The 15,255-nt window shown below is 49.1% G+C and overlaps 2 protein-coding genes across 7 annotated transcripts in view; both read right to left on the minus strand.

Moving 5' to 3' along the window:
* Positions 1-1,249: 1,249 nt before the first annotated feature.
* On the minus strand, positions 1,250-6,027 carry prps1b (phosphoribosyl pyrophosphate synthetase 1B). Of its 2 annotated transcripts, none has more exons than XM_086158345.1 (7): positions 5,043-6,027; positions 4,571-4,760; positions 3,957-4,055; positions 3,709-3,833; positions 3,376-3,549; positions 3,089-3,248; positions 1,250-2,432 (listed from the first exon to the last, which is right to left on the minus strand). In XM_086158345.1, exons 1-7 carry the CDS (start codon positions 5,162-5,164, stop codon positions 2,340-2,342), a joined length of 963 nt encoding a protein of 320 aa, XP_086014471.1. In that variant the 5' UTR covers positions 5,165-6,027; the 3' UTR covers positions 1,250-2,339. The 2 variants fall into 2 exon arrangements, with proteins under 2 accessions (XP_086014471.1, XP_086014472.1); XM_086158346.1 differs by having other exon boundaries at positions 4,577-4,760; positions 5,043-5,313.
* Positions 6,028-9,848: 3,821 nt separating this feature from the next.
* frmpd3 (FERM and PDZ domain containing 3) overlaps positions 9,849-15,255 on the minus strand; it is a 71,409-nt gene continuing 66,002 nt past the window's right edge. For all 5 annotated transcript variants that reach the window (XM_086158347.1, XM_086158349.1, XM_086158351.1 and 2 more), the window contains one exon: positions 9,849-15,251. In XM_086158347.1, coding sequence (XP_086014473.1) covers positions 12,355-15,251 — 2,897 coding nt within the window. In that variant the 3' untranslated portion in view covers positions 9,849-12,354. The remainder of the gene's footprint in view (positions 15,252-15,255) is intronic.

Raw genomic sequence — 15,255 nt, forward strand, 5'->3', positions numbered from 1 at the left:
CATCTTTCCGACATAAAATTCGATCGTACCGCGTTCCTATTCTGAAAGCCATTTCTAGTGGCGCTGTAGTGATGCACTTCCTCTAGAAACACTGACGTTTGCTCTGCTGTTCATCCATTTCCCTCTGTGAACGCGGCATTTTCCCTCGAGCAACACAAGTTGTACAAAGGAAACAAAGTCCTTTTCCTTCATAGGAGAGAAACATGTCATTTTCCTGCAGCTGCAGTGACAATCCACTTCTCCTCTCAGTAATTTAAACAAAATACTTGTGAGTACAAGCAATAGTGAAATAAATGTAAAATAGATTGTCCATGTATACCACAGAAACCGCGGGAGTCATCGATATCCATCCTAAATCTTTGCGAGGTTTTTTTTTCGCCGGGTGTATGTTGTGCGCAATTTCATGAGAAACCTGCTTTATTGCTGAGACGGAATGTATTACTGGTCAGCCACATTTTATTCCAATTTAAATTCTTGTATAAAGAAGACCGAAAAACCGTAGCCGTGAGTAGGGACAGTTTTACCAACCAAGAGTCCGAATGTATTTATTTGGACATTTATCTTACATGCGACGCCCTGCCGTGGTGACAAGAAGAAGCTGCAAAGCACTTGTTGTGTCACATCCCTTTGGTGGAACACCAAAACCAAATGTGCCAATAAATTCTTCATGTCATAACAACTGACCATTAACCCTCACAAGTTGTGCAACCAAAACCATACGGTCGTGGAGAGGAGGGAGAGTGAATATATTAGTGGACGGATGCTGGAACCGCAGGTCTCGAGGAAGACCAAGGAGAAGATGGATGGACGTCGTGAGAGAGGAGGACACAGGTGATAGGGTTGGATGGAGAAGGTGCATTTGCTGTGGCCACACCTGAAGGTAAAAGCCCAAAGAAGATATAAAAGTTGCACGGACAAGAGTGGCAAGCAGAGATTGGTGGTGCAGAAAGTTTTGGGATGCTTGTGAGCAGCTTGGTCACCGTGCGACATGCACAAAGTGTTTATGCAGTTGTTGTATTGAACAGTCATTTAAATATATGTGTGTGTGTGTGTGTGTGTGTGTGTGTGTGTAAACCATTGGTGTGTGCAATCTAGTGTAAAGTGCTGCGAAATTGAGACCACTCAGCCAAAGTCTGCCGAGGCAATTTGAAACTGCACATTTGTAATGTTTATTCTTGAAGGTGTTTTCAGACTTAAATGTTTTTGTGATTTTAAATACACACTTGGTGACAAGCAGAAAGAAAAAGAGTTGCTTTGGATAGCTTTATTCGAACAGTAAACCTTGCGGATATTTTGACAGTGGTCTTTCACCCAAACGATCTGGCTTCAATTCCTTCTGGAGGAAGAAAATAACAAATTTCCCTGAAAACACATGGTTTGTTTTTTTAAATAGCAGATACATACATACACGTACTGAAAATGACACCTGGCGATAAATCACAATTCACAGAAAAGACCAACACTAGTTACACAATCAGTTTTATTAAGAACGCATCCGTCAGCCAACCGCCACGCTCTTCCTACTCAAAGTATAAACAAATGTTTGTAGTATGCACATTTAGAACAAATCCTTTGACACGGACCGAAGAACAAAAGAAAAAAAAAAAAAAAAAAGCAGGTGAACATTTCTGGAGGAAGCTCCAGCCTGCAGAAACCCCACTCTTAAAAACAGACAGCTTCTTCTAGATTCTCTATGAATCACCTGGAGACCCACTCAAGGGAGGGCGCCGCGCACGTTAAGTTCTTTATTCAACCAGAAAATAAAACCGAAACATAAACGGCGACACTTTTAATTTCAGGCCTTTGAGGCGCTCTCGGTTGAGCGGAGCTCCAGCGACGCCGTAAATAAGGTCAATAGAGATTTGCTTCATGTATTTTTTTGCCTCTCCTTCCAAATAGAGGATATGATTGTAACACGGGTAACTAAGATATAAAAAAAAAAACAGATTGCCACAGCTTTATATGCCAGATCCATCTTCCGGCTGCAGATTGCCAGGGCTCCTGGCAGGCAAGGGGGGGCAAGTGATCAGGAGAACCTCTGTATCTAAAAGGTTATGCAAAGAGAACAACGCACAGTGGATAAAAACTTACCCATGGAAACAAAATAAATATGCTGACTTCAAGTGGCAGCTTGTAATTGCTCCGGTGCCCCCGACACGAGGGACACCGCTCGAAGGAAAAGGTGGGGCTTCAGTAACAGACATAACATGGGAGGGGGAGAGAGAGAGTTTCTTTTTTCTGATTACTCAAGAGGATCTCTTTGTTAATGGCTGTGTTTACGACGGGGCTCCCTCTCTTATTTGGCGTAACAGCAAATCGTTGGCGGCGGTCACCATTTGTTACAAGGGGACGTGGCTGAACAGATACGACACGGACTCGCCATTGTGAGTTCTACGGATGGCCTCGGCGAGGATCATGGAGATGTCAATAACCTGAAAAAAACAGAACAGAATAGTAGCATGAAAACCGGGCAGTAAAAATGTGCTTTTGAGAGATTCGTGTGACTTCACACGAACTGACATCGCGGCGTCTGCGTCTCGGGCACCGAGGATCAATTTTTCCCCGCGGCCGTAACGAGACGCCGACGCAAAAGAAGGAATCGGACAGTTCGAGGAAAACAAGGCTTTTGTATTCGTCTGTCGTCACCGTCGACTTAAGGTACAAGAAATCTATGAAAAGTCAAAATGAACAATTCCCAATTTGTCACGTGATTTGATGAGACGGAGGCAGGATGAGTCAGGAACAAACCAGACTCGTCCTGGATTCGGTGGAAACTGGCTTATTGCCCCCCCCCCCCCCAAAAAAAACACGCACAAATGCTTTTCATTGGTAGAACACAAGTTTCGCACAATGATGCAAGAAACAATCTCTAGCATCGGTTGGTGGAATGGCAGCCACAGAAGGGCAGACAGTCAAACCCAGGCAAAACTCATTTATCGCTATGAAATGTTTGAAAAGTCACGCACGGGGCGCAATTGCATTTCAGAAACGAGACATTCCGTGTTCTGATCCTGCGGCGGTCGTGTTCACTCGCGCCGCCGCGACTGCCGGGGTTTCCGGAAGCCTCGTCTCCGTCATGTACGCTGACCTGTATCTTGGAACAGTGCTTCATCTTCTCCTCTTGCGGGATCGTATTTGTGACCACGACGGCTTCGAAGCAGGCGTTGTTGATGCGCGAGATGGCCGGGCCGGAGAAGATGCCGTGGGTGAGGATCGCGTACACCTTGGTGGCGCCGGCAGAAATTAGCCTGGGGAGAAAAAACACAAAGAAGAGGAAAGCGCTGAAATGTTTAACACGTCTCCCCGTGGCTCAGAGAGCGAGGCCCTTCCGACCCACCGAACGCTTCCGCCCATTAAATGAGAGTCGGCGCTTACTTGTCGGCCGCGTGGCAGATCGTACCGCAGGTGTCGGCCATGTCGTCGACTAGGATGGCGACCCGATCGGTCACGTCTCCGACGAGTACCATGCGATCGACCTCGTTCGCTTTTTTCCTCTCCTTATGGATAAGAGCAAAGTCCACGTTCAGCCGGTCCGCTATCGAGGTGACCCTGACGGACAAACAAACAAACAGCAGAATATGGAATTAAAGCGAGCAAACATTCTGGTCAAATCAAAGCCTCGCCGCAGATAAGAAAAGCCCACAACGGGTTTAATGTCAAGTCAATCCCAAGGCGTGACGAAGGCACTCCGGGGCGGGACCGACGTACCTCTTGGCTCCTCCCGCATCGGGCGACACGATGATGGAGTTCTTCCATTCGGGTATGTTCTCTTTGATCCACTTCAGCACCGCCGGCTCCGCATACAGGTTATCCACCGGGATGTCAAAGAATCCCTGGGGGGAGAAGGGCGTTAGAGGGCCGTTAGAGGAGCGGAGCGCGGTCGGAAGGCCGGAGAAGGCTCATTTTCCCGAGGACGACGCCTTTCGGAAGCGACCGCCGCGCAAAAGATTCTTCACCTGGATTTGAGAGGCGTGCAAGTCCATGGTGATGATGTGGTCGGCGCCCGACACGGACAACATGTTGGCCACCAGCTTGGCGGAGATGGGCGCGCGGCTCTGCAACGAAAGTTGATCTCTTGAGTCACGTGGAGGAGAAGCGGGGCTTGTTTCTATAAATAAATCTCAACTGGAGAGCCTCAAAGTTGTATATTTATATCTCACTTCATCAAACCACTCCACTACCTTTGCAAAAGTGTAAGTGCACTTCCACATATTCACATCGTCTGTCTCACGGCGGAGACCCACCGGCCCTCACGCATGAAGGCCACACGCACCCTGGCCGGCACGTGCGGCAACTTTGCTCTGAGCAAGACCGACCTCGCAAGGCACAGAAGCGTGTCAGCTTTTCAGGGCGACGGACAAACATAGCGGAACGTACTCCAACTCGAGCCATGCGATGTGGACATTTGAGGACTTTGTGAACGGGCAAGCGGGTGGCGGGGGACGGCGTCGGTGACTCGAGCAAAATGAAGAAGAGGACGGCGGCGGTCGATGGATATGGCAGCGGGCTTCTTCTCATGACGCCGGATGGCAAATGGCATGACAAGAGTAATTAGACAGATAGCCCTCACCCCCACCTTGTCCTTCTTGTCTTGCCGGGCGTATGGGAAGCAGGGGATGACGGCGGTGACCCTGGACGCGGAGGCGATCTTGCAGGCGTTGATCATGATCAGCAACTCCATCAAATTGTCATTGATCTCACCACAGCCGCTCTGGACGATGTAGACGTCTTCCCCGCGTACGCTCTCGCCAATCTCCACGCTGTCAGAGAACGGTGACAGGACAAAAACACTGGGATCCACAGGGCTAATGCGACCCCAAGACACAACGGGATCCTGCATCTCCGAGCGCATGGATCGGTGCATCTCCACGTCCTAGGATGGCACCGGCTCAGCAGCTGTTGACTAGTTTCCCTTTCACAGCCACGCCGGGGGAGGGACCAGTTAAAGTGAGCCGTTAGGTGTCCGCGCAGCGAGGCGACCTTTGCGCGGCGAGCCCACCTTTCCTCTCCCGACCCGGAGATCGCGGCGGCCAACAACTCACCACGTCTCTTGGTTGCTGAATTTCTTGGTCACCACCTTCCCCAGTTCCAGACCCAGGCGGTCAGCGATCTTCTGGGACAGGTCGGGGTGAGAGCTCCCGCTGAAGATCTTGATATTCGGCATGTCGCTGCGGTCCGGGGCGTCTTCCAGGTGCCGTCGAGTCACACGGGAGAGAGAACTGCAAGAACGAGTCAACAGTTGAGTGTCTCCTGCTGGCGCACAGAAGTGTGCTCCTACCTATCCACCATTATGTCCCACACATTACGCGTGCGGCGCCTCCTCGCCGAGCGGCGCGCACGCTGCCACTTACGTCGTGGCGTGATGACGTCAATCTGGAAGGAACCCCGCCCTCCTTTATTGTACAACAGAGCTTAAAGGTGACCGCCCACTGTGGTGCCGTCACGTTTCTGCATCGAGGCACTCGTTGCGAGCGAAAAGACGAAGCCGACCGAGACGCGCTGCCCGTGAGTTAGTAAGTAGCGAAGAAAGCGAACACCGGGTGTAAGGGGAGGCGCTCCACGACCATCACTTACTATCAACAACGACGGCGCTTCCGCTTTGTGGATTGAGCCGCTAGCCCGCTAACGCAAGCGCCCGTTATCACTGTGCATACATTGTGAAGGGTCGAGCTTACCGTTATATGTTAGATAATGATAATTACGCTGTTTTTGAAAGTAGACGGGCTTTTCGTTCTTGATATAAGAGCGACGTGTTACACTACCGTCGATCCCAATTAGCAACAACGGCGCTTCCGGTCTGTGGGGTTGAGCTGCTACCCTGCTAACGCTAGCGCCCGCTATCACGTTGGCTAAATTGCGAAGAGTTCGAGCTTCTCTCGTATGTTAGATAACGATAGTCGTGCTGATTTAGAAAATAGACGGGCTTTTCGTTCTTGACATAAGAACGAGGTGTTACACTACCGGCTATTCCGATTAGCAACAACGGCGCTTCCGGTTTCCGGAGTGAGCCGCTACCCTGCTAACGCCGGCGACCGTTATATCACAGTGCATACTTTGTGAAGAGTTCGAGCTTTTCTCGTGTGAACCAAACGTTAGATAACGATATTCATGCTGCTCTGAAAATAGACGGGCTTTTCAGGTTTGATAAAAGACCGACGTGTTACATTGTAGAAACAACGGGTCCCCACAAAATTAAGACTGATGTGCACAAGACCGTGTGTAACAAAGGCTCGTCCTACTGGTGAAAATCCATGCAAATGCGACATTGATTCAGACTTTGTAACAATTCCTAATTCAACGAAATACACATTTTGATGTGTTACGAAGGATTACGTCTTGTGTAAGATGGTGTAAAATGACTCCAAACATTGGTAGAATTCACTGACGCTGAGTTAATGTATTAAATTTGTCATACTCAATAAATATAATCAGAGTAGTCGTTTTATTTTGTTTTCCTACATGACTAAGGACTTAGATCATTTGATTGATTTATTTCTATCCCAGGCTCTGTACACTTGTGAAAAGCATGTTTGTGTGTGAAAACTAACACACAAATGAAACAAAATAAAGGAAGATGTCTTCCCATCTAATAAGATGGCTCCAAGTCGTGTCAAAGAATGAGATGATGTCCTCCAAAGAATGAAACATTATCCAATAAATCCCTCCACAAACCCAAGCTCCTCCAGAATTCTGCGGTTTGGATCAGAACTCGGACCCTTAACGGAGAACGCGTGGCCTCGGTCCACCAGCTGCTCCACTGGTTGCCTGCAGATTCCAGGATCGACTTCGAACGATCGCTACTCACCTGACAATGCATCTACAGCCTGACCCTCCTCCGTCTCTTCAAACTTACCTTCTCCTAACTGCTGAATCCTTCATGTAACACAGTAAATGACAAACACTTGTCAACTAATCCACTCCATTCATATGCTTATGAATGCTTATTGATGCGTTGGCCTCGCAACCTGTTAGGAAATAAAGTAATTAGTCGCACTCGGTGAAAATATATGTAAACAACTATACCTGTGTGTAATTTTCGAAGAAAAAAATTGAGCCACCGGGTGCATTATTATTACTTGTTATTTTGTCCTCTCAAGGACAATGTAAGAATTAAATGCATTAAAACCTTAATTGTTTCTTCTGGCTCAAGGTCCAAAATCAGTGTGTTGAAAAGAGATGGTCTCGGTCCAGATTGAGCTCAAGATTTTGGGGTGTTTGAATGCAGTGTACAACTTTTTGGAAAGTTTGGACTTTCAGAACAATTGCAAGGCATTGATTCTAGCTTGGTGCCAGAGGATTAACTGGAGATGTAGTATGGAGATGCATCAGGAAGAAAGTCACCCCTGCTCGCTGGCGATAGCTTTTCACCAATAAACTCACAGCTCCCTGCCAAACGTATCATTCCATTGGTTGAAATTTCTTCTAAACACACTGGAAGCCATCGTTTGGTAAATATTGTGGAGTGCGTCGCGTCCACTTTTGACCCTGCAGTGGTATCCGTGTGCGTCCTAAAGCTTGTGGCCCTGTTCCAGTTGCTATTTACATCAGGGAATTGGTGAAAAAAGTCACCTCTGTAGAAAAGTTGCGATGTCTGTTTGATTCTGCTTAATTTACACCATCTGTTTGAAATATTTTCACCCTCATCTCTTCTGTGAGATGGTAGAATCCCGATCTTCTCGCGCAGTCACGCACTTGACCCGTCAGCCTACGGTGTTTTTGCCTGTCGGACAACTCCCATCCTTTGTGCAGTTGGCATAGGTCAGCGGTCCGGTACTCTGCCGTGGCGATCCCAGATGAACTCCCGAGAATCGTTTACGGTACAACAGTTGGCGGCAGGGTGACGGATGGTTTCTTTTTTTTTTTTTTTGAAAACAGAACAAAGTAGTTGGTAGAATTGCACAAAAAGCCTGATGGAGACAGCATGTGTTCTCAAACATTACTCTTCTAACTCTTCCATCTGCGACGCCTGAGCATAACATGAACAGCAGATCAAGTTGTGGAAAAAAATCTCTTCATTCCTCACAATCAGACAATATACAAACTACATTCGTATGAACCAGTGACGCGTAATAGTCTCACGTGGATTCACCTTAGTTCCCGGCCCTGGCTTCGGCTGGTATTGGTTTGGCAGCAAGATTGCCGTTCCCTTTTATTTGTTTTTACGGCACAATTTCAGCATTTCATAACCACACAGTAATAGTGGGCTACCCAAAGTCGTAAGTGGGTTCTTATTAAATTGACAATACACACACGTAAACGCATGCGGTCTTGAAAACACATTTTCACGCGTGTGTATTTTTGGTTCCGAGACACGATATTCATTTTTTTTTTTGCGTCACCGGCCAAATGAAGGTGAAGCTGTATTTGTCCATTAGTCATAGCCAATGCTGTGATCGAAACAGGACACCAAATGTCGACAAAAGAGAAAACGAGTTCCCCAAAACAACGGAAAGCTCTACAAGATGTAAGAGTCAGCCAAGTACAGCCCAGCTCACAACTGGCATTTACCGTCTCCTCGTGAGCGTCTCCACATAGATGTCAAACACGTGGGGGAATTGTACCAGCGTTATTTCGTCAAACTTGAGCGAAGCTTAAAAGCGGTGGCCTCTTGGGCCTAAACTAGGTCTGTCATTTCGCATAGCACATCCAGTAATCTGCGCTTGTGGATAATCACTGTGTGACATGTCTTCTACACTGCTTTTCGAGGCAGGGCTCCAGGGCCGCTTTGGAAAACGTCTGGGCGACAGCGGGTTGCCGGTTGTGTAAATGGAACGGTACATGAGAGCGCTATCCGGGGTCAGAGAGACTGAAAACTGGATGTAATAGTGGATGGGCTAGGAAAAGATGAAGTGTGTTATTTACTCTGACACATACATTCCGCGGATCTTTGATTGACGGGACAGGCCGCACATCGAAGGTGCAGTTCAGCTCTGCAACTTCGGTCGAAGGACGACAAACAGATCTTCTCACCGGGCTTTTGTCCGTCTCGCAATGAAGAGATTTTGCAAATGGCTCGACTTCAATCTTGCATTTAAGCTGCCAGAGGCTGCTGGCCGGCCTGGCGCCGTGAACACGCCCGACTCGGACAGGCGGCGTCCGAGACGCAACTGAGCATAAGGGAGTGAGTACCGGCTCAGCTCCTTCACTTTGACGTTGGGGTTTTCTCTCATGTTTTTTCAATATTGCACCATCAAAAGATGAAAACAGCACTTTTGCCATGCTTGTCAAAAAATCCTGGGGTAGACAAGAGTTAGGTAAAGAGTTTGATGTTGTATATACAACTATGAGATGAGATGAGAACAACTTTATTTATCCCGAGGGAAATTGTTGTGCCAGAGTTTCACTTTAATTTTCAAGTAAATCTTTCAATTTTTCAAGTAAACTATCCACCCCCAACGTGCTCTAAACAGGTGGCCAAGAGAAAAATGACGAGTGCTGCCCCTAAATGAGATGATTTTTTTTTTTTTTTTAATTTTTCGAAGCCCTTTTCACGCTGCTAACATTGTCTTGTTGCGGTGGCCCGTTGCCATTACTTGTTGCAGTTGGTGGTGAATGCATAAGGAAACAAGTGCTATTAATTTGAACTCTCCTTCCTGGTGTTTAGTGAGTCTTTCTGCCACGCTCTCTCTCACACACACACACACACACACACACACACATTCAATCCAATAGATTTAGCACGACAAAGCATTTCAAATGAGCTTAGCCACCTGCGAGAACCTACTTGCGGCTAGAGTGATGTTTGGTAATTACATATTGCATGACGTTATTTGCTCTCAGTCAATCAACCCAACACCCTGTGATTTCAACACATTCACTGCATGCAATGTAATTTCCAAATTCTCTTACAGAGTTAATACAATATACTTTATTGCTCTTAAAACATGAGAAAACAGTTTCACACAGACAGGAGACTACATCGATGACAAGATAATCGACAGTACTTTATGACAGGAATGACCAGGTGCACATAAAAACATGGATCATTCAGGGTGGACTTATAATGTGAGTGAAACGGACGGATCCACACGGTTTTGGCAAAGCAACAAAACAATGACAACCACATAGGTGTTCATCGGAATTTGAAAATGTTTGGGTGTGGATGACTGGACATATTTTGACTTATAAAAATAAACATGTCATGTCCCCCATGCTTTTTTTTTTGTTGTAGTATACTCATTAAAATATACGTTTTGCTATTGTTATCTATGTTACATTACTACTATAAAGAAATACATCAGAATTACATTTGTTTTTTTGTTTTTAGCAAAAATTTGAATTGGTTGGATAAGTCGCGTTGCAAGTTATGTGTTTAGAAGTGGTTGATATCCTCTAATACTTTTTAATATTTGCATTGTAGAATAATAGGTATCCATTCACAATATAATTTTGAAAATATTTACATATTTCCTCCAAAGATTTTCATTTCTGCCGTAGCATGACATGGTATTTCAAGGACAGTTTCTACTCCAGCGTCCAGCGAGTGAGCGCCCTGGAAGTGTGATACACGAGGGAGTGCATGCAGTGCAGGGAGGGAGGGAACCGCCTGTAGCTACGCACAGCTAAGCGACGCAACCAGAGAAAAAGGAAAGCTGCTAAAAGAGAGTGCCCGCGCTTTACTTTGAAACTGAGGAAAACCGTAAAACCGGGCAGACGTCGCGAGGCCCCCTTTGAGAAGGCGCAAAACCGCCCGTCGATCGGTCGACGCGTTCACTTTAGCCCGGCTCGGTAACTAAAGTTTAAGAATAAAGAGAGGCAAACGGCGTGAAACTATTCACTCGTTCATTTCAAAAAACCGATGTAAAATGAAATGAATAAATCTGAGATGTGCACAACAAAAAACGTACGCTTTTAGGGCGACTCCAAACAGCACGAATGACCACTATACACCATCAACTATGGTATATTGTTGTTTGTGGCCACGCGTGCGATATCGCGCACGTTTTCGATCAGGAAAAATAGTGTCATGGCAGTCGGCGGTGCGTAATCTCAGTTCGAGAGCACTTTCTTTTAGCAGTGTATGATATCTGTATATCCATCTATATACAGATATTAAGATATCGATATATATCGGTGTCAGTTTTGTCTAATAAAAGAGGGTGAGACACAAAGAAGATTTCAGACAGGAAATGGATGTGTTAGTTTTATTAAAATACATAAAAAACTACTTTGTGTTTCTTATATATTTGCTAGATTGCACAATGTATAACAGCACATAGAAAGCAAATTTGATCTTTCTTTGTCCAAAAACCTGAATAAGACAAAAGATTGTGTGAAACGGGTTGACTCGAGTTAGGGTTGGTTTTTTTTTTTTTTTTTTTTCCAGCGGCGGTTGTCGTTCTAAATCGCTCGTTCAAACGTGAAAAGAGACGTCTTTAAACTTGGGATCCCGTTCGCCGAGACGTGCAAACTTTGGGTGGTACTTTGTATCGGGCTTACATGGCAACTCTGTATATTTAAAAGCGGCGAGCCGCGAAGGACGCGGGAAAGGAAAGGCGTCAAAGCCACCGTACGTTGTATGTTGTGGACGCGTCCCCCCGCCGGTTCGTCGCCACACCGCGGTGTGACTTGGGTCTCTGCTACATTGTTTGCCACGTGCAGATGTATCCTGTGTTTTGTATTTGTTTTTTTTTGTTTTTACTAACGCGGTTATAGTCCTTGCCCATCAGCGTAGCTAAACAGGTGGTTATTTTTTTGCGGCGGCCGGCGTTGTCGGACACCGCCGCCCGCACGTTCGCTCTTGCATCGCCACACCAGACATAGCCGACGGAAATCTCCAATTCCGTGTTAAGACAGCAAGAAAATTCGACAGACCAACACGTCACCGTCTAATCGGTCGGTGAAATTCAGAGAATGCATTTTACGGAATTCGCTACTTCACAAAATCTGAAACGTTTTCAACCAGAGCATACATTTATTCTTTTGAACGAGCATATATATATCTCGATCGATTTAATCTTAACCGTAACTCGGTACGTTTCAAACGTATCCGTCGCCTTTTTTTCTTTTTTTCTTCTTCACAAAACATGATATTATCTTCTAGGTAGACACAACTAAAATATACGTTACATCGGCTATAAAATATCATACCGTCGTGATGTATTTACACGATGGAAGGCGACGAGATGCGAGAAGCCCCGTGTCGCCCGGTCCGGTTGCGCGGCACGTCGGCGTGTCTTACCGGTGGGAAACCAGGCTTTTTCGGGGGGCCCGTGAACGCGGGATGGAACAGCTGCTTCACGATATCGGACCGACGCGAGTCGTCGCACGCTCTCGTGAACATAAGCAAAACGGGTCGACCGGTAAGTAAATAAACAATGGATCGGAGTAGACTCGGACGACGTCCCGCCGGCTTTATTTACATTGCGCGGGGAGAGTTTTGATGGGTCTCGTCAGCGAGCTCATGTTATTCGCGGCGGAGGAGACTTGAGGGCTCACCGTCTTGGTGGGCAAGCTGCTGGAATGGCCCATGGACTCCTCGGCCGCTCGCAGGAGCAAAGTGTAGTTAATGGCCACCTCCTCCACTTTCCTCAGCAGCTGCAGCTTTTGGGTTTCCGAGCGGACCCCTCTGACCAATTTGATGAACGTCTGAGTGAGATCGCACAGCACTTGAAAGCTGGCCGACACCACGGCGAGCATACGCGTGGGGCTTTTCTCCACGCTGGCCACCCGCCTGCAGGACGCTCGGAACTCCTTAAAGTACACCGCCAGCTCCTGCTTGTACTCCGCGATCCGCGAGGGCTGAAGGCGAGCCTCGCCCTCGGCCTGCGGGCTGTTAGCGCACTGGCGGAGGATGGCCAGCAGCTCATTAGCGTCCAGCTGTGCGTTTAGAAAGCCATCGGGCAAGCTGAAAGTTTTCCCCTGCAGCGCCTGAACCCGTGCCAGGCTCCCCTCCAGAGTGCCGCAGGCTCGCAGGTCGATCTCTTGCGCCTGCAGCTCCTCCTCCTCCTCCTCCTCCTCCTCCTCCTCCTCCTCCTCCATCATCTCAATCTCTTCTCCGCTGCAGTCCTCCGCGTTGAGAACCTGGAGCGTCTTGCTCACCACGGGGAAGGTGCTGGAGTCCAGCTCCATGCCGGGAAGAACCTGCAGCGGTATGGAGTAGGAAAGCTCGTCTTTCTCGCTGCTTTCGTCCGCCGCCTCGCACTTCCTGTAGCAAAAACAGAACGAGCAGCATTTGTCCTTGTCGTCGCCGTCTTCGCCGGGCAGCGTCAGCAGCACCTCTCCGGTCCCCTCTTTGCTATCGCGCAGTAACTCCTCCCCCTGGATAAAAAACACCCCCTTTTTGCCCTTTCCGTCCGCCTGCTGAGCCTGTGTGTGGACGGGCTCCACCGGGGTCGGCAGTCTCAGCCCCGTGGCCCTCACCCTCTCCATTTCCTTTTCTAGGCTCTTGGCTTTGGGCTTCACCTCCGCGTAAACGGGCGCGCTAGAGCTATTGTCCAGCTCGCCGATACTGTAACGCCTCTGGAGTTTCTTGTACTGCGCGGCTCCCTTACAGTTCGTCCGGGACGTACAGACGGGAGAGAGGGAGGCCCGCTCGCCCCTCGGCTCTCTGGACTCCAGGCTGATGGAACGGATTCGCGTCGTCTTGATTTCCAAGGTCTGAGGTCTCCTCGTCACGCCGTGGGCGTGAGGGGCTTTGGACGCCGTGGGAGGGGTCTTCTGGATCGTCCTGTCTCGGCCTCGTTGTTGTTGTTGTTGTTGTTGTTGTTGTTGTTGTTGTTGTTGTTGCTGCGTCTCCGCCGTGGAGCCGACGGGTGTGTCGGGAAGTCGCATGCCCCTGCACATCCTCTTGCAGTCGCAGCTGCGTCTTTGCTCCCTGGATATACCCGGCGCCTTGAGGACCGGGCTGGTGCGGAGCTGGCAGGCGCACGGAGTCCCCGAGGGCACCGGCGAGGATCCTTGGGGCAAGAAATCTCCCTGGGAGGACTTGGGTTTCAACAGCTCCTCCAAGAACTCCAGCTCGTACTGGCGAACTTTCTGCAGCTGAGCCCTTCGCTCGTCCGTTTCTCTTCGCATTCTTGCCGGGAACGTGGCCGAAAGAAGGTTTCTGAAGCTCAAGAAGGGGGCGCTGCGCTGGGACTTCCCTTTCGAGTGGCCCGCTTTCTTGGAGTCCCTCGTCGGCAGAGTGGATACCTTCTCCGCCGAAGGACTCGACGTGGTGGGATCGTCTAAAATAGGTAAGGATTTTACGGGGCATTTCTGCGAGTCGGCGTGGGATTTCCCCTGCGCGCTCTCCATCTTGCTTTCGGCGGCTTCGCTCCTGTCTGATTTCACGGGCAAACGGGGCGAGTGTTTGACGGGGACTTGAGGGTTCGGCTTGACGGCGCCGCATTCGGCTCCGAACGCGACGGCGTTCTCTTTGCCGTCGGCGAGCTGGAGGCCTTTGGCGCGAAGGCGCTCGTCGTCTGTCGGGGAGGACGACTGAAAAACCACAACCTTCTGAACCTGCGGGTCCTTTATTCTCAACTGCGAGCCGGGCTCCTGTTTCACGGGGCAGGTGCAGAAAAGGTCATCGACCGGTAAAAAGTCGGCGGAGCTCGAAGGCTTGGTGGTCTCGCTAGAGGCAGTCTCGGCATCTTGGCACATAGCAGTGAGTGAAATCTTGGCAGAGGCGACTCTGTCCACAGGCAAGAGGAGAGGTAAGGCTTTGCTGTTGGAGTCTGTGAGAAGAGGCGCCGCCGACTTCCCCTTTTTGCCCTCGCAAGCATTTCGGAGCGCCGTCTCCCCGGAACAACTCGACGACGACGGCTGATCTTTGCTGACGCGAGCCGCCGTCGCCGCCGCCGCCGCCAAAGTATCGGACTCCTTACGTTCTCCCGGCGAGTCGGAGGACGGGTCGGGCTGTTTTGCTTTGGGAACGGAATTGGTTTTCTCTTCGGTCAGAGGAGCGTCTCGATTGCTCTTCTGCTCCGTCGCGACGCTGAGCACGGCAGAGTCTGGACCCGGGTTCACTTTAAAAGGAACGGTCTTGCTGAGGATTACCTGCTTGGGCGGACAGCCGGCACGGATCGGACCCACGGAGAACGCCCCGGTACCGATAGTCTTTGCGGTGCATCCGGGGATGGCCAGGGGAAAGTCTCGCCGACAAAGGCGGCTTTCCTTGTTGATGTGGTGAGCCAGCAGGTAGGCCTGATTCTGGTTTTGCTTCATCGCCGACACCATCTCGGAAACGTCCGTCAGCTCGGACGAGTTGGTCTCGTGGCCCGAGTCCAGCGACGACTCGGGCGTGATGGCAGCCAAGACAATCAGCCCTGA

The sequence above is a fragment of the Fistularia commersonii genome, chromosome 13, assembly GCF_037954325.1.
Source record: "Fistularia commersonii isolate RoL2024-O1a breed Wild chromosome 13, RoL_Fcom_v1.0, whole genome shotgun sequence".
NCBI lineage: Eukaryota > Metazoa > Chordata > Actinopteri > Syngnathiformes > Fistulariidae > Fistularia > Fistularia commersonii.

What these genes read in the sequence shown, in the direction of transcription:
- prps1b (XM_086158345.1), bottom strand. Translation starts at nt 5,164, where the DNA reads ATGCCGAATATCAAGATCTTCAGCGGGAGCTCTCACCCCGACCTGTCC. An exon ending in TGCACGCCTCTCAAATCCAG is followed by an intron (nt 3,834 to 3,956) that starts GTGAAGAATCTT and finishes TTCTCCCCCCAG; the next exon opens with GGATTCTTTGACATCCCGGT. An exon ending in ATCTGCCACGCGGCCGACAA is followed by an intron (nt 3,249 to 3,375) that starts GTAAGCGCCGAC and finishes TTTTCTCCCCAG; the next exon opens with GCTAATTTCTGCCGGCGCCA.